The sequence below is a fragment of the Phocoena phocoena genome, chromosome X (assembly GCF_963924675.1).
Source record: "Phocoena phocoena chromosome X, mPhoPho1.1, whole genome shotgun sequence".
Taxonomy (NCBI): Eukaryota; Metazoa; Chordata; class Mammalia; order Artiodactyla; family Phocoenidae; genus Phocoena; species Phocoena phocoena.
In genome coordinates, this window is record NC_089240.1 from 58140288 (window position 1) to 58155301 (window position 15014).

Below are 15014 nucleotides of genomic sequence, written 5' to 3' on the forward strand. Positions count from 1 at the left end.
GCACTCTCAGAGCAGAGGTAGGAGGCTAACCCAGCCATTGCCCTTCAAGACTCCCATAGGCCAGCACTGTCAGCTTGGCAAGCAGCATTGAGTTGTGCCACAAAGAGGCCAAGCCACGGGAGAGTGCCGGAACAGTCCTGGGAGGCCCCGTGGGGAGGGAGGGCTGGGACTTGGTGAATGGCGGGGGAGGGAGTGCACTGGGGAAGCTGCCATGTTAGAAGGGGTCGGAACCCCAAGCAGGAGTCAGACTGAGCTTGGACTCCGGCCCCTGCACTCTACTTTGTCAAGTGCGAGACTTGTAGACGAGCCCTTCCTTTCTGAGCCTGTTTGGAGATATGTAAAATGGGCATATTAAAATCTGCACAGCTTATGGTGTGTGTTAAATGAGATTTGCTTATCAGAGTCCTGGGGAATGTTAGGTATGATGATAGGAAAGAGAATAATAGCTGTTGAACACTGCGTATCCCTAGCTGTACTAGGACGGTCTACCTGGGTCATGGAAGGGGGTAGCTCCCCGGGGGTGGTGGGAGGTGAAGACACAGCAGTGGTTTCTTCCCCTGGCAGTATTCCTTGACCCCAGATGTTCCTGGGAGTTGCTGCTGCTGGTGGTCCTGTTCTTGGGCAGGGGTGGGAGAGTGGGAGGGGGATTGGGACAGTCAGGTAATGAAGCATAAGAGAGGTGTCCCAGCACATCCTGGGAGTAGGGCTTGGGGAGCAGAGGGGAAATCCTAGCTGTGACATGGAGTGAATGTGCCAGCCCGTTTGTGCTTTTGTTGTCATTTCTAGGTCACCAGAGCTGTAAGTACCTCCCTACTGGAGGTGCAGGGGCGCACACCAGGGTGGCTTGGCGCCAGCACCCCCTAATCTCCTTTCTCTGTCTCTCTCCCCCTCATCTGTTTTAGAAGCTGAGGCCAAAAACGCATGCAGGTGGCTCCGAGCGACAGGATTCCCTCAGTATGCTCAGCTTTTTGAAGGTAAGGCCACTCACTGGCTCCCCCTCCCCCACCCCCAAACTTGCCTTATCCCTCCATTTTTCAGCTGGAAAATGGGGTCCCTCAGATCTTTTCTTCAACCACACAAAAAGCTGCATACCCTGGCCCTGCTCCCGTAGTCGCAACCTCTCTCCTACACCATCCTGTCCTATCTCCTGCATGCTCATCAGCTCTCACAAGCTCTGCAGTCACCCATGTGTTAAAGTATCTTGTCTCAAGCCGGGCCGCTGCTTTGTACCACCACATCTGCTTTGTACTGTTTCTGAGAACCCTATTTACATAGATGCAACATGGAGGGTGCACCCTGGCAGCTCCGCTTTCACCTTCCCTCCCCATGGCCTTATTTCTTTGCTTTCCTTCATTTTTCTGTTTTTCTCTAGAGTTGTTCATACTTGCTGTTTTCAGTTCCCCTCTTCTTCCCACACCCCCACTGTACCCTGGCTTCATCCCTACCTTGCCAACAAAACAGCCCTTGTCAAGCTCACCAGAGATCTCCATGTGGTCAAATTCAGCGGTCACTTCTCAGTCCTGACTTAGTCTCTCAATAGCATTCAGCACAGTTGGCCACTCACTTCAGCTCCTAGAATGTCCTCTTCTCCCGGCTGTCTCTCTGGCTGCCGCTCTCAGTCTCCTTAGCTGACTTGGCTTCCTCTAACTGCTCCTAGTTGTTAGGGTGTCCCAGGGCTCCATCCTGGCCCCTCTTCTCGCTCGACATCTCTCTCCCAGGAGATCCTTGTCCAAGTACCATATATATTCTGATGACTCCCCAATGCCTCTCTGTCCAGACCTCAGTCCCAAGCTCCAGATTCATCCCTTCAACTCCGAATTCAGTATCTCTGCTTAGCTGTCTGACAGACGTCTCAAATGTCACCACCTGATGGCACCACCACCACTTAAGCCCCGTATCCAGGCATCATCCTCCGTTCCTCTTTTCCTTTGTCCGCGTATCTAACCCTCCAGCAAGTCCCTTCTCCCTCCAGAATGTATATATATATATATATATATATATATATATATATATATATATATATTTTTTTTTTTCGGTACGCGGGCCTCTCACTGTTGTGGCCTCTCCCGTTGCGGAGCACAGGCCTCCGGACGCGCAGCCTCAGCGGCCATGGCTCACGGGCCCAGCCGCTCTGCGGCATGTGGGATCTTCCAGGACCGGGGCACGAACCCGTGTCCCCTGCATCGGCAGGCGGACTCTCAACCACTGCGCCACCAGGGAAGCCCCAGAATATATCTTGAATCCATCCACTTCCTACCACCTTCACTGCCACATAGGTGTGACCCGCTCGCCTGGCCTAGTGCTGCAGCCTCCTTTCTGTGCTCCGTCCTCTACTCTGAATGCACAGCAGCTGGAGGGACCCTGGAAGTGCAGTCCTGACCACATTACTCGGTTACTCTGCTCTGTGTTACTCCTCCGCTGGCTTCATAGCACACCCAGAATGAAGTGAGTGTCAGCACTTTGTTCCCGCCAACGAGACTGCGTCACCCAGCTTCCACATACTTCTCTCTGCTTTGCTCACTACTCTGTGGGCTGCTTTCTACCACTTGCGCACACCAGGCTCTAGCCCTCCTTGGAGCCTTAGTTTTGGTCCTGCCTGGGACTTTTTCCCAGGCTCTTTGCACGGCTGACCCCTTCTCGCTCTTCAGGGCTCAGCTCAGGAGTCACCACCTTAGCAAGGCCTCTCTTTACCCCGTCACCCTGGCTCATGTCTTTGCTAGCATTTATAACTGCATAGTTTGTTTCCCTCACATATTGTTCACTGTCTGTTGCCCCTGTGACAATATAAACTCCATGTAGGCTTGGATCAGTTTAGTCTCATTCACTGTTGTGTCCCCAGTGCCTGGCACAAAGTCGATGCTCAATTAATAATAGTAAATGAGTCCATGGGCTTGTTTTACCAGTAAGGCAGAGAGGTGTGGGATTTGGGGATGCTACTTCCTCTTCCCCCACTCCTTCCTGTTTCCCAGACCCAAGGGAGTGGGTGGCCTTGCTCTGAGCAGTAGTGGAAGCGAGGTGTTGTTTGGCTGTACACGCACAGTCCTTGCTCTCTCCCTGGTCTCCCCGGTTCACCTTGGGTCAGGGAAGAGGTTCCCTGTCCGAGCAGCCCAAGATGCAGAGGGGACTGGAGGAGCCCACATGGGCTCTTGGCAGCCACTCGGGGCCTCGAGCCTGCCGTCCCCCACGGACCTGCCAAAACTGACGCATGGGTCCTCTTGTCCAGCTTGACCCTCCTATCCTTTCCTTGACCTTCCCCCAACGGCCAACCATGAGCTCCCTGGGCCCCTCCTTCGCTGCAGCCTTTCCCCTGCCTGCCTGCCTCCCCACTTCCTGGGCCCCCTTCTTCTCGCTCAAGGGTCGCTGGCACTGAGTTTCTAACCTGCCACCCTCGACTCATCTTGGCTTTTCTCTGGCATACAGAAGGTTCGTTTCCTGTGGATATTGGCTCTGTGAAGAAGGACCACGGTTTTCTGGACGAGGACTCTTTGGGGGCCTTGTGCAGGTAGGGGTGCTAAGGGCCAGGCCTGGGAGGTCAGGGGCCTGGCTTGGGGCTTCCTCATGGGAAAAAGCAATCCTTGTCCCCTCTGACAGAGGAGGAGCCTGCCTATTAACAGAGCTCATCTGGTGCAGTCACGCTGTTCACTCTGTCTACTGTGTCTGTGACATCCTCACCTACCCAGGCACTAGAAAGCCAAGGTCTAGCCTTGATTCTTTTTTCCATTCAGTTAGAGCCTCCAAACATTCCTCTGATTTGTCCCCTCTCTACTTGTTTGAGGCCAAACCACGACTTCTTGGATTCATCCTCCTAACTGGCCTTCCTGCCTGCCGGCTCTGCATCCCCCTCCTTGCTGTGATCCGACTTCCCTATAGCCACCAGAGTCAGCTTCCCAGTGTGTACTCGTATGCTTCAAATGTCTCGCTGTCTGCAGGGAGAAGTCCAGAGCTTTTTCAGCATGACACCTGAGGCCTTTTGCAACCTGGCTTTGACTGACCTTATCAGCCTCAGTCCTCCCCTCACACACACACTGGTCTGTTTACTGACCGTTCCCCCTCTCTACATTGTCACAGGCTCTTATCGAAGCCTGGTATATGAGTCCCTGTTTCTCTCTCCCTCTGAATCCTATTTCTGTTCTCCAGCAAGTCTTCCCTGACTGCATTCCCCTGCCTTCATGGAAGTTCCTTGTCCCACCCCCTGTGTGCCTGCTGTGCCTTCTGTCTACTCTGCTTTTGAACATGTCCCATTTCTGTAGTGGGTTTTCCCACATCTATCTATATGTTCCCAGAGGGCAGAGCCCATAATCTCCACAGCATCATGTCTGGCACTGAAACCTTCATGAACACGGGGACTTGGGAGAAGTTTTGAAGTCTTGGGCACGCAAAGCAGTGGGTGGCGTCTTGGGAGTGTCTCGGCAGGCTGTGTCCTGCAGGCTCTGGGGCTTGGGACCCTTGAGTGAACCCTGCTTTGTTTCCTTGCAGGAGGCTGATGACCTTGAACAGTTGTGCCTCGATGAAACTGGAGGTTCATTTTCAATGCAAGCAGGTGAGTTAGGACAAGAGTAGGCTCTGTGGTCTTGTGGGGAACCCAGGTCAAACAAAAACCACTTATGAAACTAGCTCCAGTGTCCTGTGAGTCTGGGCTGTCTGGAGCACTGCCTTGCTCCAGCCTGGGAGTGGGGTGTAGGGGGCTGTATGAGGCTGTTGGGTTTTGGTGAGCCTGGTCTCAAAGTTGGGGTGTGAGAACAAGTACCTTGGCCCGCAGCCTTACCCACCCCCCCTCAGCCCACCCCTACCTCCTGGACTTACTGATAACCTGACCTAGTGATGGCCGTCCCTCAGGGAAATCCATCTGCCTACACTGCTCTGTGATGGCAAAAATTCCTTGACTAGGGGCCAGAGACAGAATAATGTGATGGAAAATCATGGCCTATATGGTCTTAGAAGTCAGGATCCCCAACCTCACCCCACAGGGTCTTACCCCACTGAGCCTCATTTTCTCCATCTCTGCAGTGAATTGGGGGTGGCATTAATAGTCTCCAGAGGCCTTTCTGACTCCGCCCATCTGGGATTGTAGAAAAGGAGAGGGCTCTTGGTCTGCATGTAGCCCTGGAATGTGGGCCGGATGAACCCATCCTTCCCTGGGGTCAGGCTTTGTGGCTTTTCTCTGGAGCTTTTCCTACCAGAGTCCTGCCATCTCCAAGTTGCCAGAGCACTGGCCCGGGAAGCAGGAGACACCTGGCGGCTGGTCCCAGCTTTGCACTGACTTTTCAGTGACCTTGGACAAGCCTCTTCCCGTCTCTGGTCCTCAGTTTCCCCACTTTGCAAATTAGAAAACTAGAAAATCTAAAATATCCTTTCTAGCTCTGCCATTCTGGGATTCGAATCTAAGAGTATAGGCTAGAGACTCACTGGGAGGCTGCTGAGAACAGGAGGTCAAGATGCTTGGATTCTAGCCCTGGCCCTGTCACCGACTTACTGCAGACATTGTATGACCTTGGGCAAGTGGCTTCTCATTTGTTTGGGTTTCCCTATCTATGAAATGGGGAAGAATTTGATTGATCAGATGACCACTACCCTCCATCTGGGCTTCCTCCATGACCCCTAGCTTCTTCTGGCAATCCCAGATCCAGTTCCCCCCTCCTAGGACGTGTTCTCAGCCAGAGAGCAGGGCCCTTTGCCCCAAAGTCCCCCAAGAGCTTGGAGGCAGAGAGTGGAGCCCAAGCAAGGGCTCGTGGGCTGGACACCTCTGACCCCACCCTGTGGCGCCCTTCCCAGAATGAAGACTCAGAGGAGGAAGAGCATTGCACCATCAGCAGCCACTGGGCCTTCCAGAGAGAAAGTAAGCGCTGGTCTCACGTGGGCTCCTCTGACCTGCTGGCCCCACCGAGCCCTGGCCTGCCAGTGACCTCCAGCTGTGAGAGCGTCCTCACTGAGCTTAGTGCTACCTCCCTGCCAGCCATCACTGTGAGCCTACCACCCGAGCCAGTGGACCTGCCCTTGCTAGGCTGTGCTCCCAGCCCAAGTGGCCGGCCCGTCCTCAGCCCCACTCAGGACCAGGAGACTCCACAAGACAAAGCCAAGAAGCACCGTTCCCGGAGCTTCCTCAAGCACCTTGAGTCTCTGAGGCGGAAGGAAAAGGGTGGCAGCCGGCAAGCAGAGCCAGAGCGTAGTTCAGCCGCCTCGGAGAAGGCCACCAAAGCCACCTCTTTCCGAAGTCGCCGTGGCTTCCTCTACAGGGCCAAGAGCCGGGCGGCCACCTCAGCCAGTGGCAGTGGCACTGAGACCCAGAGGGCCTGGGAGGCCTGGCCCGTGGCCACATTCCAGCGTCCTCAGCGGGCACACTGGGGTGACTGCCTGGTGCACGTGCCCAGGGACCACAAACCAGGCACATTCCCTCGCTCCCTGTCCATTGAGAGCCTGTGCCCTGAGGGTGGACACCACCTGGCAGATCGGCAGCCAGGTAGCTGCTGGGGCTATGAAGGGCGCCGGGGCTCCTGTGGCTCCACGGGCAGCCACGCCAGCACCTATGACAACATGCCTGAGCTGTACCCAGCTGAGCCTGTCCTGGCTGGTGCCGAGGCTGAAGAGAAGGAGCAGGGTGGGGACAGCCACACTCACCTGGATGACATCCTCCAACACGTGTGGGGGCTGCAGCAGCGGGTGGAGCTCTGGTCTCAGGCCATGTACCCAGACCTGGGGCCTGGAGATAAGGAAGAGGAAGAAGAGGAGGAAGCCACTTCATCAGTAGAAATAGCCACCAGTGGAGTGGAAGGCCAGACCGATGAGGCTCGGGCCCAGGGAGAGGCTCCAGCCCTCGGGGAGTCCTCAGCCCTGGGCCAGGCGGATGTCCAGCCAGGAGTCCCGGCTCAGGCTCAGGCCCCAGCTGAGGCTGAACTTCTGGCACTGGCAGAGGCCGGGGCCCCCGGCTTGGCTCAGGATCGTGAGCAGGAGGCAAATTCAGGCGGGGAACCCACCTCTGCCTCCAGTCTGTCTGTGGAAGAAGGACACTCCATTTCTGACACTGTGGCCTCCTCCAGTGAGCTGGACAGTAGCGGGAACTCCACAAACGAGACTGAGGCCACAGGGTCCCTGGCTGGACTCCAGGCATCGGCACCCCGTGAACGACGAGATTCAGGTGTTGGGGCCTCACTTACCAGACCCTACAGGTGGGAGTTCAGGGTAGGGTTGGGGCAGGGCTTCTGTTGTCCCTCTCTCTCTTTTTCCCCCATCTCCCTGTCCCTCTCCCTCCCGTCATCTCTCCCCCTACCCCGTTTCTCTCTTCCCTTCCTCTTTCCCTCCTCACTCCCCCAAGCCAATTTCTTCATCACAAGGCGCAGGGGCAAGTTCTTAGGGGCTGAGTGATTGCCAGCTGGAATCCAGTCCCAGAAGAGAAACAGAAAGAGTAATGGGATCAGGAATCTGGAATGTGAGGTTCAGGACCTGCCTCTGCCATGGCCTTGCGCAAACTGTGGCTCCTTTTGGGTCTCAGTTGCCCCATGTGTAAATCAAGGGCATCACAGGAGATGGTCTCTGATCCCCAGCTTCACTATTCTGGGTTTCTCAGAGCAGCCCCTCCACTGCAGTCTTGAAAGGAAGGGGGACTGATACTGTTTGCTGGCACTAGATGGGCCTGAGCCCTGTGCCACCCTTTCTGACAGCATCTGGCCGCTGTGCAGCCCTGGAAACCAAGACTAAGCTTTCTCCACCCTGGGGCCCAGCATCATTGCTGACAGTGGTCCCTTCTCCTTGTATATTTTTTCTTTTGGGGAAAAACAAAAAGACCAGAAGAACACAATTTTACTAAGGTTTACTGAAACCTGCTCCTCTGGCCTCCTCTACCCCCTCACCCCTCACCAGGAAGCTCCGTTGGCACAGCTTCCAGAACTCCCACCGGCCCAGCCTCAACTCAGAGTCGCTGGAGATCAACCGGCAGTTTGCCAGCCAGATCCACCTCTTGCACAAGGGCTCACTGCTGCGGCTCACCGCCTTCATGGAGAAGTACACTGTCCCCCACAAACAGGGCTGGGTCTGGTGAGTCCTGGGCCATGGTGGGCACCAAGCTGCTCATCCAAGTCCTGGATCCCTCTCTGCCCCCACTCCAGGGCCCTGGGAGGGTCACCCTCAGAAGGTGGGTGCAGGCAGGTGGAGCCCCTGGGCCAGTGGAGTGGTAGGATGCGCCAGGAGGCTGGAGAGGTCAGTGTGGCTCTGGGTGGCAAATGTATGTCTGTGGGGGATGCACATGGGATTCACATGAGTGTGTGCCATGAATGAGGAGGGGTGGGGTGGGGGTTGGGATCCCAGGCCCCCCAGCTACACCTCCTCCTCCTCCATCCCAGTTTCCACGCTGCCACCAGGGAGATTGTCCTAATATGCATCTTTGGTGGTCACTCTCCTGACAGATACCCTCCTGTGGCTCCCCATTGCCAAAGAATACGGTCCAGTTTCCTTCCCATCATGATCCTTTCACGTTCCAACCCCGCCTCATCTGTCAGGCTCTTTAGTCCGCCATACCCAAGCAACACCACCATACAGGCCAGCAGACTAGCCACCCTTCTCTGAATGCACCACGCTCTTGTTCCTGCCTCTTTGCCTTTGCCCATGCTGTTCTCTCTGCCTGGAATGTCTTTTTCCCATTTATCCTCTGGGACAAGGCCTACCCATCCCTTAAGAGCCAGCTGAATTTCCACCTTCTCTCTGAAGCCTTCCCTGACCCCCTAGGTACATACAATTCCCCTCCCTCGTGGGTCTTCCCCTAAGTTCTTGGCATACTCCTGGCCACATGCATTGTCACTGCCTGTCAATGCGGTCATCTCCTTGACCAGACTGAGAGCTCCCTGCGTTCCTCTGGGACTCCCTAGGACTGGGCCCAGAGCAGGTGCTCAATGAATGTTGCCTCTGGGGGGATGGCATGTTTCTTACCCTGCTCACCCACACCTGAGTCCCCCAAGACTGCAGACAGAGTCTCCAAGCTGTGTCTGGGCCTACCCCATCCTTGCTCCTGATCTTTTGTCCCTCCCCCAAACAGGTCAGTGCCCAAGTTCATGAAGAGGAACAAGACACCGGACTACCGGGGTCAGCACGTGTTTGGGGTGCCGCCCCTCATCCATGTGCAGCGCACAGGCCGGCCACTACCCCAGAGCATTCAGCAAGCCATGCGCTACCTGCGTAGCCAGTGCCTGGACCAGGTGAGGCCTTCTGGGGAGCACGAAGAGAGGTGGTGATGGGAAGGAAGTCCAAGGCTGAGGGATTAGGGAGGGGAGCTGCTCTGGCCGTCCCCCTGGGTTGGGCTGGCCCACCGGAAGCTTTTCCTATCCTCAGGAAGGCCCGACAGGGGTGGACCCAAAGCTCCCTTCTGCCCGGCTCTGTGCCAGCTTTTTTCTGGCCCAGGCGCATTGGCCCCCACCTTCCAGGAGCCCGCCTTAGCCTAGGTCCTCGTTCTCCTACTCATCTCCACTAAAGCCATCTTTCTCCTTGGCCCCAAGGCTATAAACACCCTTCTCTTTGGTTTTGCCGTTTCTCTCCTACCCTGCCCAGCAGGAAGCTTGCCAGGCTTGGATGTCTCTGGGGTGGCCTACGCTCCTAACACACACGGTCTAGGGCTGGCCTCACAGTCTCCCTCCCACCCCTGCATGTCTCCCTCTCTCCCTCCCCTGCACGGGCCAGGTGGGCATCTTCCGCAAATCCGGGGTGAAGTCCAGGATCCAGAACCTGCGTCAGATGAATGAGACCTCCCCCGACAACGTCTGCTACGAGGGCCAGTCTGCCTATGATGTGGCTGACCTGCTGAAGCAGTATTTCCGGGACCTGCCTGAGCCAATCTTCACCAGCAAGCTCACTACCACTTTCCTACAGATCTACCAGCGTGAGTCGCCTGCACCTATCCTCAGTAACCTGCCAGGTTCTTGGCCTCCCTGAATCCTAGGGCTTGTGGAGGATAAACCTTGTGCAGGCAAGTGTAGCTGCGCCCATGAGCTCAGTGGAAGATTTACTATGCCGAGTTGGAAAGGTCCTTAGAGACCACATTCTATGCCCCAAACCCATTATATGGACTGAGGCCCTGAGGAATGGCAGGGACTTCCCCAAGCTCATGCTTCGCATTACAGCCGGGCTTGATCTAGCACCCAGAGACCTCCCAGAGTCCACCTTCCCCCTCACCAACTTCCCCTTGGGACCACTGTGCCTTCTGCATTCCTGGAAGCAGGAAGCTTGCTGCCAGCGGCTCTCGGGGAATAAGGAAGCCCTTCTGTCTGCCTTCCTCACAGTCCTCCCCAAGGATCAATGGTTGGCAGCCGCGCAAGCCGCCACCTTGCTGCTCCCCGATGAGAACCGAGAGGTGCTACAGACCCTGCTCTATTTCCTAAGCGACATTGCCTCTGCTGAGGAAAACCAGATGACAGCTGGTAACCTGGCTGTGTGCCTGGCACCTTCCATCTTCCACCTCAACGTCTCCAAGAAGGATAACCCCTCCCCCAGGTGAAACAGGGCAAGGCATTGGCGGGGCCAAGCAGGAAGGGTTTGGGCCCCATTGGCTTTTGGGCCCTGGATGCTTGGCACTGCAGTTCCCAGGCATCACCACAAGGGGCCAGCCTGACTCCTCAGGGGCCCCGGGCTGGTTGGATGGTGTGAAGCAGGGTCTTCAAAAGGGCAGCAGGTTGTTTTGTGTTCAGGACTGGCACACAGGCTTCTGGGGAGCTTGGCTTGTGCCCTCGTGCCAGCCTCTCTTCCTGGCCCTTCCCTCCAGGATCAAGAGCAAACGTAGCCTGGTTGGCCGGCCAGGCCCTAAGGACTTGAGTGAGAACATGGCTGCCACCCAGGGCCTGTCACACATGATCAGTGACTGCAAGAAACTTTTCCAGGTGAGTCACTCTAGGCCATGGTGCCTACTTCCCAGACCCGGCAGAAGCAACATGCCTGACCTTTGCACCCTTAGTCAGGGATAGGGCGCATCTTGACACATAATGCTTCAACGTCCTGCTTTCGGCTCTTCCCCTACAAAGTTTTTCATCTACCACACCGCAGTAGCCAGGTCTCTCCGCTCCCTTAAAACGAACCTGGCAGACCCCGTGGGCTCTGGGACTGGGCGTCCCTGACTCTGCTGCTTCCCATGGCCCCCAGCCTGGTGTGTGTGTGCTTTCCCAGGTGCCCCAGGACATGGTGCTACAACTGTGTGGCTCCTACAGTGCAGCTGAGCTCAGCCCTCCGGGCCCAGCCCTGGCTGAGCTGCGGCAGGCCCGAGCTTCTGGCATGAGCCTGAGCCTCTACATGGAAGAGAGCATCCAGGAGCTGCTGCGCGATGCCGCTGAGCGCTTCAAGGGCTGGATGAGTGTGCCAGGGCCCCAGAACACGGAGCTGGCTTGCAAGAAGGTGAGGACCACGCTGCCCAGGGTGACCGTGGGGCCGGGAGAGGGCAGAGTGCAGGCTGTGTGAGGGGATCCTCAAGGAAGGAGCTGCCCCCGCCTGTCTCGCTGTGCTTCCGCCTGATATGATACTTGGAGAATGTCAGCCAGCAGAGCGAGGACCTTAAGGAAGTGAGAAGCAAATGAGACCAGGGCTCTCTCTCTCAGGGAGCACCTGCCGGAATTATCTTCCCAAAAGCCCACTCCAGACATGTCACTACTTTTAGAGCCTCACCTGCCATCCCTACCTGCACTGCAGTCACGCTGAGCTCCTCACGTTTCCACCTTTGTGCTTCCACCCCTGCTGTCCTCCTGCCTGGACCTGCCCCAAGCATTATATTTCCGCATCCATCTTCAGCCCCAGCTTGATATGCTCCTCCTCCATTCAGAGCCTCCAGTCATACCCCAGGCTGGAGGCGACTTCCCTCTGTCCTTCTCTTGGCACTAGCCATGTTCTTTCTCGGATTCTGATTATAAGTAACACTGCAGGCCCAAGGTTTGCCATGGATAAACCGGTCATAGTAAAAGCTTCTTTACAGGGTCAGGGTGAGAAGCGTGCACAGGGCCTGGCACATGCAAAAGGCTCAGGAAGTGGCGGCTTTTGTTGCCATGCACGTGTTCCGCTTCCCACACTAGACGGGGAGTTCCTTGAGGATGACCACCATATTCAGTTCCAGAAATTCCAAGCACTGTGCCCATTGCTTGGTAGAGCCTCGTAGGCCTCAGAGAATGTGTGTCCTGTCATCTCTTTGTGCTCTTGAGCAGGCGGAGGAGCAGAAATTTGGAAAGGAGGAAGAGGACAGGGAGCGCAGGGCTGGCCTGTCTGGATCTGGCTGGGGTTAGCGGAGTAGTCCTGCCGCCTTCCCTTGTTGGGGGCTGGAGTGAGGGCAGGCCGGGGCCCAGGGGTGGATTGGGAGTTCTCTGGCCCTGACAGCTTCCCCCGTCCCCACTCCTGTGGCTCGCAGGCACCAGACGGGCACCCGCTGTGTGTGTGGAAGGCATCCACAGAAGTGGCTGCCCCTCCGGCCGTGGTGCTACACCGCGTCCTGCGGGAGAGGGCCCTCTGGGATGAGGACCTTCTGCGGGCCCAGGTGTTGGAAGCCCTGATGCCGGGTGTGGAGCTGTACCACTACGTCACCGACAGCATGGCACCCCATCCCTGCCGCGACTTCGTGGTGCTCCGGTGAGGGGCTTGAGCTGTCACCCTGCTGTACTTGGGGGACTGAGGAGGTGGGGTGGGAACCGGCGCCAGGAAGCTGAATGTGTGTGTCCCTTCCCCACAGGATGTGGCGCTCTGACCTGCCCCGTGGGGGTTGCCTCCTCGTCTCTCAGTCCCTGGATCCTGAGCAACCCGTGCCGGAGTCGGGGGTGCGGGCCCTGATGCTCACTTCCCAGTACCTCATGGAACCTTGCGGCCTGGGCCGCTCCCGGCTCACTCACATCTGCCGCGCTGACCTCAGGTACCAGGCCACCTCAGCCCTGCGCCCCCCCCACCACCGCTACCCCCTGCCCCTGATCCTGGGGAGCAAGTCCTGTCTTCCTTGTCCCTGGCAAGGGCTCCAGGGAAGTACCCACGGCTCATGGCTTCCTGCTTCTACTTCCCCAGGGGCCGTTCTCCTGACTGGTACAACAAAGTCTTCGGGCACCTGTGTGCCATGGAGGTGGCAAAGATCCGGGATTCCTTCCCGACCCTGCAGGCAGCTGGCCCTGAGACAAAGTTGTGAGCCTTGGCCTGGTCCCAGATTGGCACCACTCAGGCCCCCTGGCACCAACTCAGTGAGGGGGAATGAGAGCAGAGCAGCCCTCGGATGGATGCTGCTTCCAAGGGTAGAGGCAAGGCCATGCGGTCGCCCTTACTTCCTGAAGCTCCTCCATATGTACAGGGAAGGAAAAGAGAATTTCAGTGTCCTGTCTCCACTCCACCTCCACCCCCAAACCTGTGTTCTGCCCTCCCGAGAGAGAGGAGTCATTTTTGGAGCAGGAAGACGGCTACTGCCCTTCAAGTCCAAGGAGCCACCAGTCAGTCTGAAGCCTTCCCAGCTCCTCCGCCTGCGGGTGAGGAGGCGGAGGGCAGTGTGTGCTCCTAGCACTCTGCCATCCTGAGAGGCCAAGCCATCCTGTTTGGTGCTAGGGTCCCTTTGAGTTTGGACAGGAGGTTCTGGTAGTGCCTTTGGGCCCAACATTGGTCCTAAACTGGTTTCTGCAGAGAATTTGGACTGCAGTGGATAGGCACAGGGGCAGAGCACAGGGCAGCCCCAGCCACCATGAGCTGTTTGATTTGTGTAAATATGATGCTGATTTTTATGAAGCTGATTCAAAGAGGAGGCACTGATGGGTCCCAGTAGGTGACATGACGATTTGGGATAGCTTGGGATGTGAGAGTGGGGGGAACCTTCCTTTCTCAGATCTCAAGAGACCAATGAACCAATCTCCCCTGACTCGGGCCCCATACTTTATCTGCCACTCCCTGGGGTCCTGTGTAGCCATTGGCCACGCACTGCCATGTCTAGAGGGTAAACAGCCTCGCTCCCACCACACGGGCTGAGCAAAAGCAGATGGTGGTGAGGAGACACTATCGATGTCCGCGTCGCTTTTCCCGCTCTTCCTGCCTGCGTTAGCAGGCTGATATGACAGTCCCTTCCTCCAGCAGAGACCTGGCCCCTGGTTCAAGCAGCCAGCCAGTCAGATGGAAGGGCATAATGTCATCTCAGCCTGCTGGGACTTGATCCAAACCTGACCCATCCCACCCACCAACCATCTTGGTTCACGTGCAAGGTCAAACGCCAAACGCCAGCTGGTGCTTTATTATCGTTTTTGGCTGAATAAACTGGAGTGGGATGGGTTCCAGCCAGTCCGTTGTAATGTTTAAACCTATCTATCTATTTTATTTGTATCTGTAAGTACTGTACAGTCAGAATATAAAAAATGTATTTGTGTATATATATAGATACATATATACACACACACATCTATATATACACACGCACGCGCACACACACACACACACACACACACACACACACGTATTCTATCATTAGTGTACCATAATCTGTTGGGTGGGGGCAGGGGTCTGGAAAGCCTCGGTGGGAAGGGCACTTAAGATGAGACAGGGGAGGTGGAGAGCATGGTCCGTGTGACCACCCCTAGTGGAACAATAAAGCATTCCTACAGATGCGCTCTGTCTGTGTGGTTGTCTTTGCTGAGACGATGGGCCAGGGACAAGAGGCAAATTACGATGCAGTTTCGGTGTTAGGGTCAGAGGTTGTGCGTGTTACCAACGTAGGACTTGAGGGAGGCCGCAGGAGAAATGGGGAAGGGCCTCAGCCTTTCTCTTCGGGAGATGATTGGGGCTGGGGAGAGGCAGGATTCTGAGCAGCCCCCAACATGACCTCATGCATCCTGACGATAGCCCTATGGAGGGATGCCTTTGCTATGCTGTCCTTTCTTCCCCTGCTGCACATGGCTCAAGCTGAAGGAGGAAGAATAGAGACCCAGGCTCAAGAGGCTTGGGGACCCTGTTCTACCCATAAGCCAGCCTGATACAGGTCTCAGTGCCTCAAGGCAGCCCCTGGCCTGGCTCCAGTGGCCGGCAAAGAGAGGCCCCTCATATAGACTTCCTGC

General features: G+C 56.4%; 1 protein-coding gene across 1 annotated transcript; it reads left to right on the forward strand.

Moving 5' to 3' along the window:
• The first annotated feature begins 904 nt into the window (after positions 1-904).
• On the forward strand, positions 905-13117 carry STARD8 (StAR related lipid transfer domain containing 8). The gene is made up of 13 exons (XM_065901401.1): positions 905-974; positions 3421-3502; positions 4477-4540; positions 5773-7163; positions 7855-8028; positions 9023-9182; positions 9661-9859; positions 10260-10470; positions 10739-10853; positions 11137-11361; positions 12359-12576; positions 12677-12853; positions 13000-13117. Exons 3-13 carry the CDS (start codon positions 4484-4486, stop codon positions 13115-13117), a joined length of 3045 nt encoding a protein of 1014 aa, XP_065757473.1. The 5' UTR covers positions 905-974; positions 3421-3502; positions 4477-4483.
• Positions 13118-15014: the final 1897 nt, after the last annotated feature.

Coding starts and splice junctions, on each gene's coding strand:
- STARD8 (XM_065901401.1), top strand. CDS start 4,484: ATGACCTTGAACAGTTGTGCCTCGATGAAACTGGAGGTTCATTTTCAA. Junction 8,029..9,022: donor CACAAACAGGGCTGGGTCTG/GTGAGTCCTGGG, acceptor TCCCCCAAACAG/GTCAGTGCCCAAGTTCATGA. Junction 9,183..9,660: donor GTAGCCAGTGCCTGGACCAG/GTGAGGCCTTCT, acceptor TGCACGGGCCAG/GTGGGCATCTTCCGCAAATC.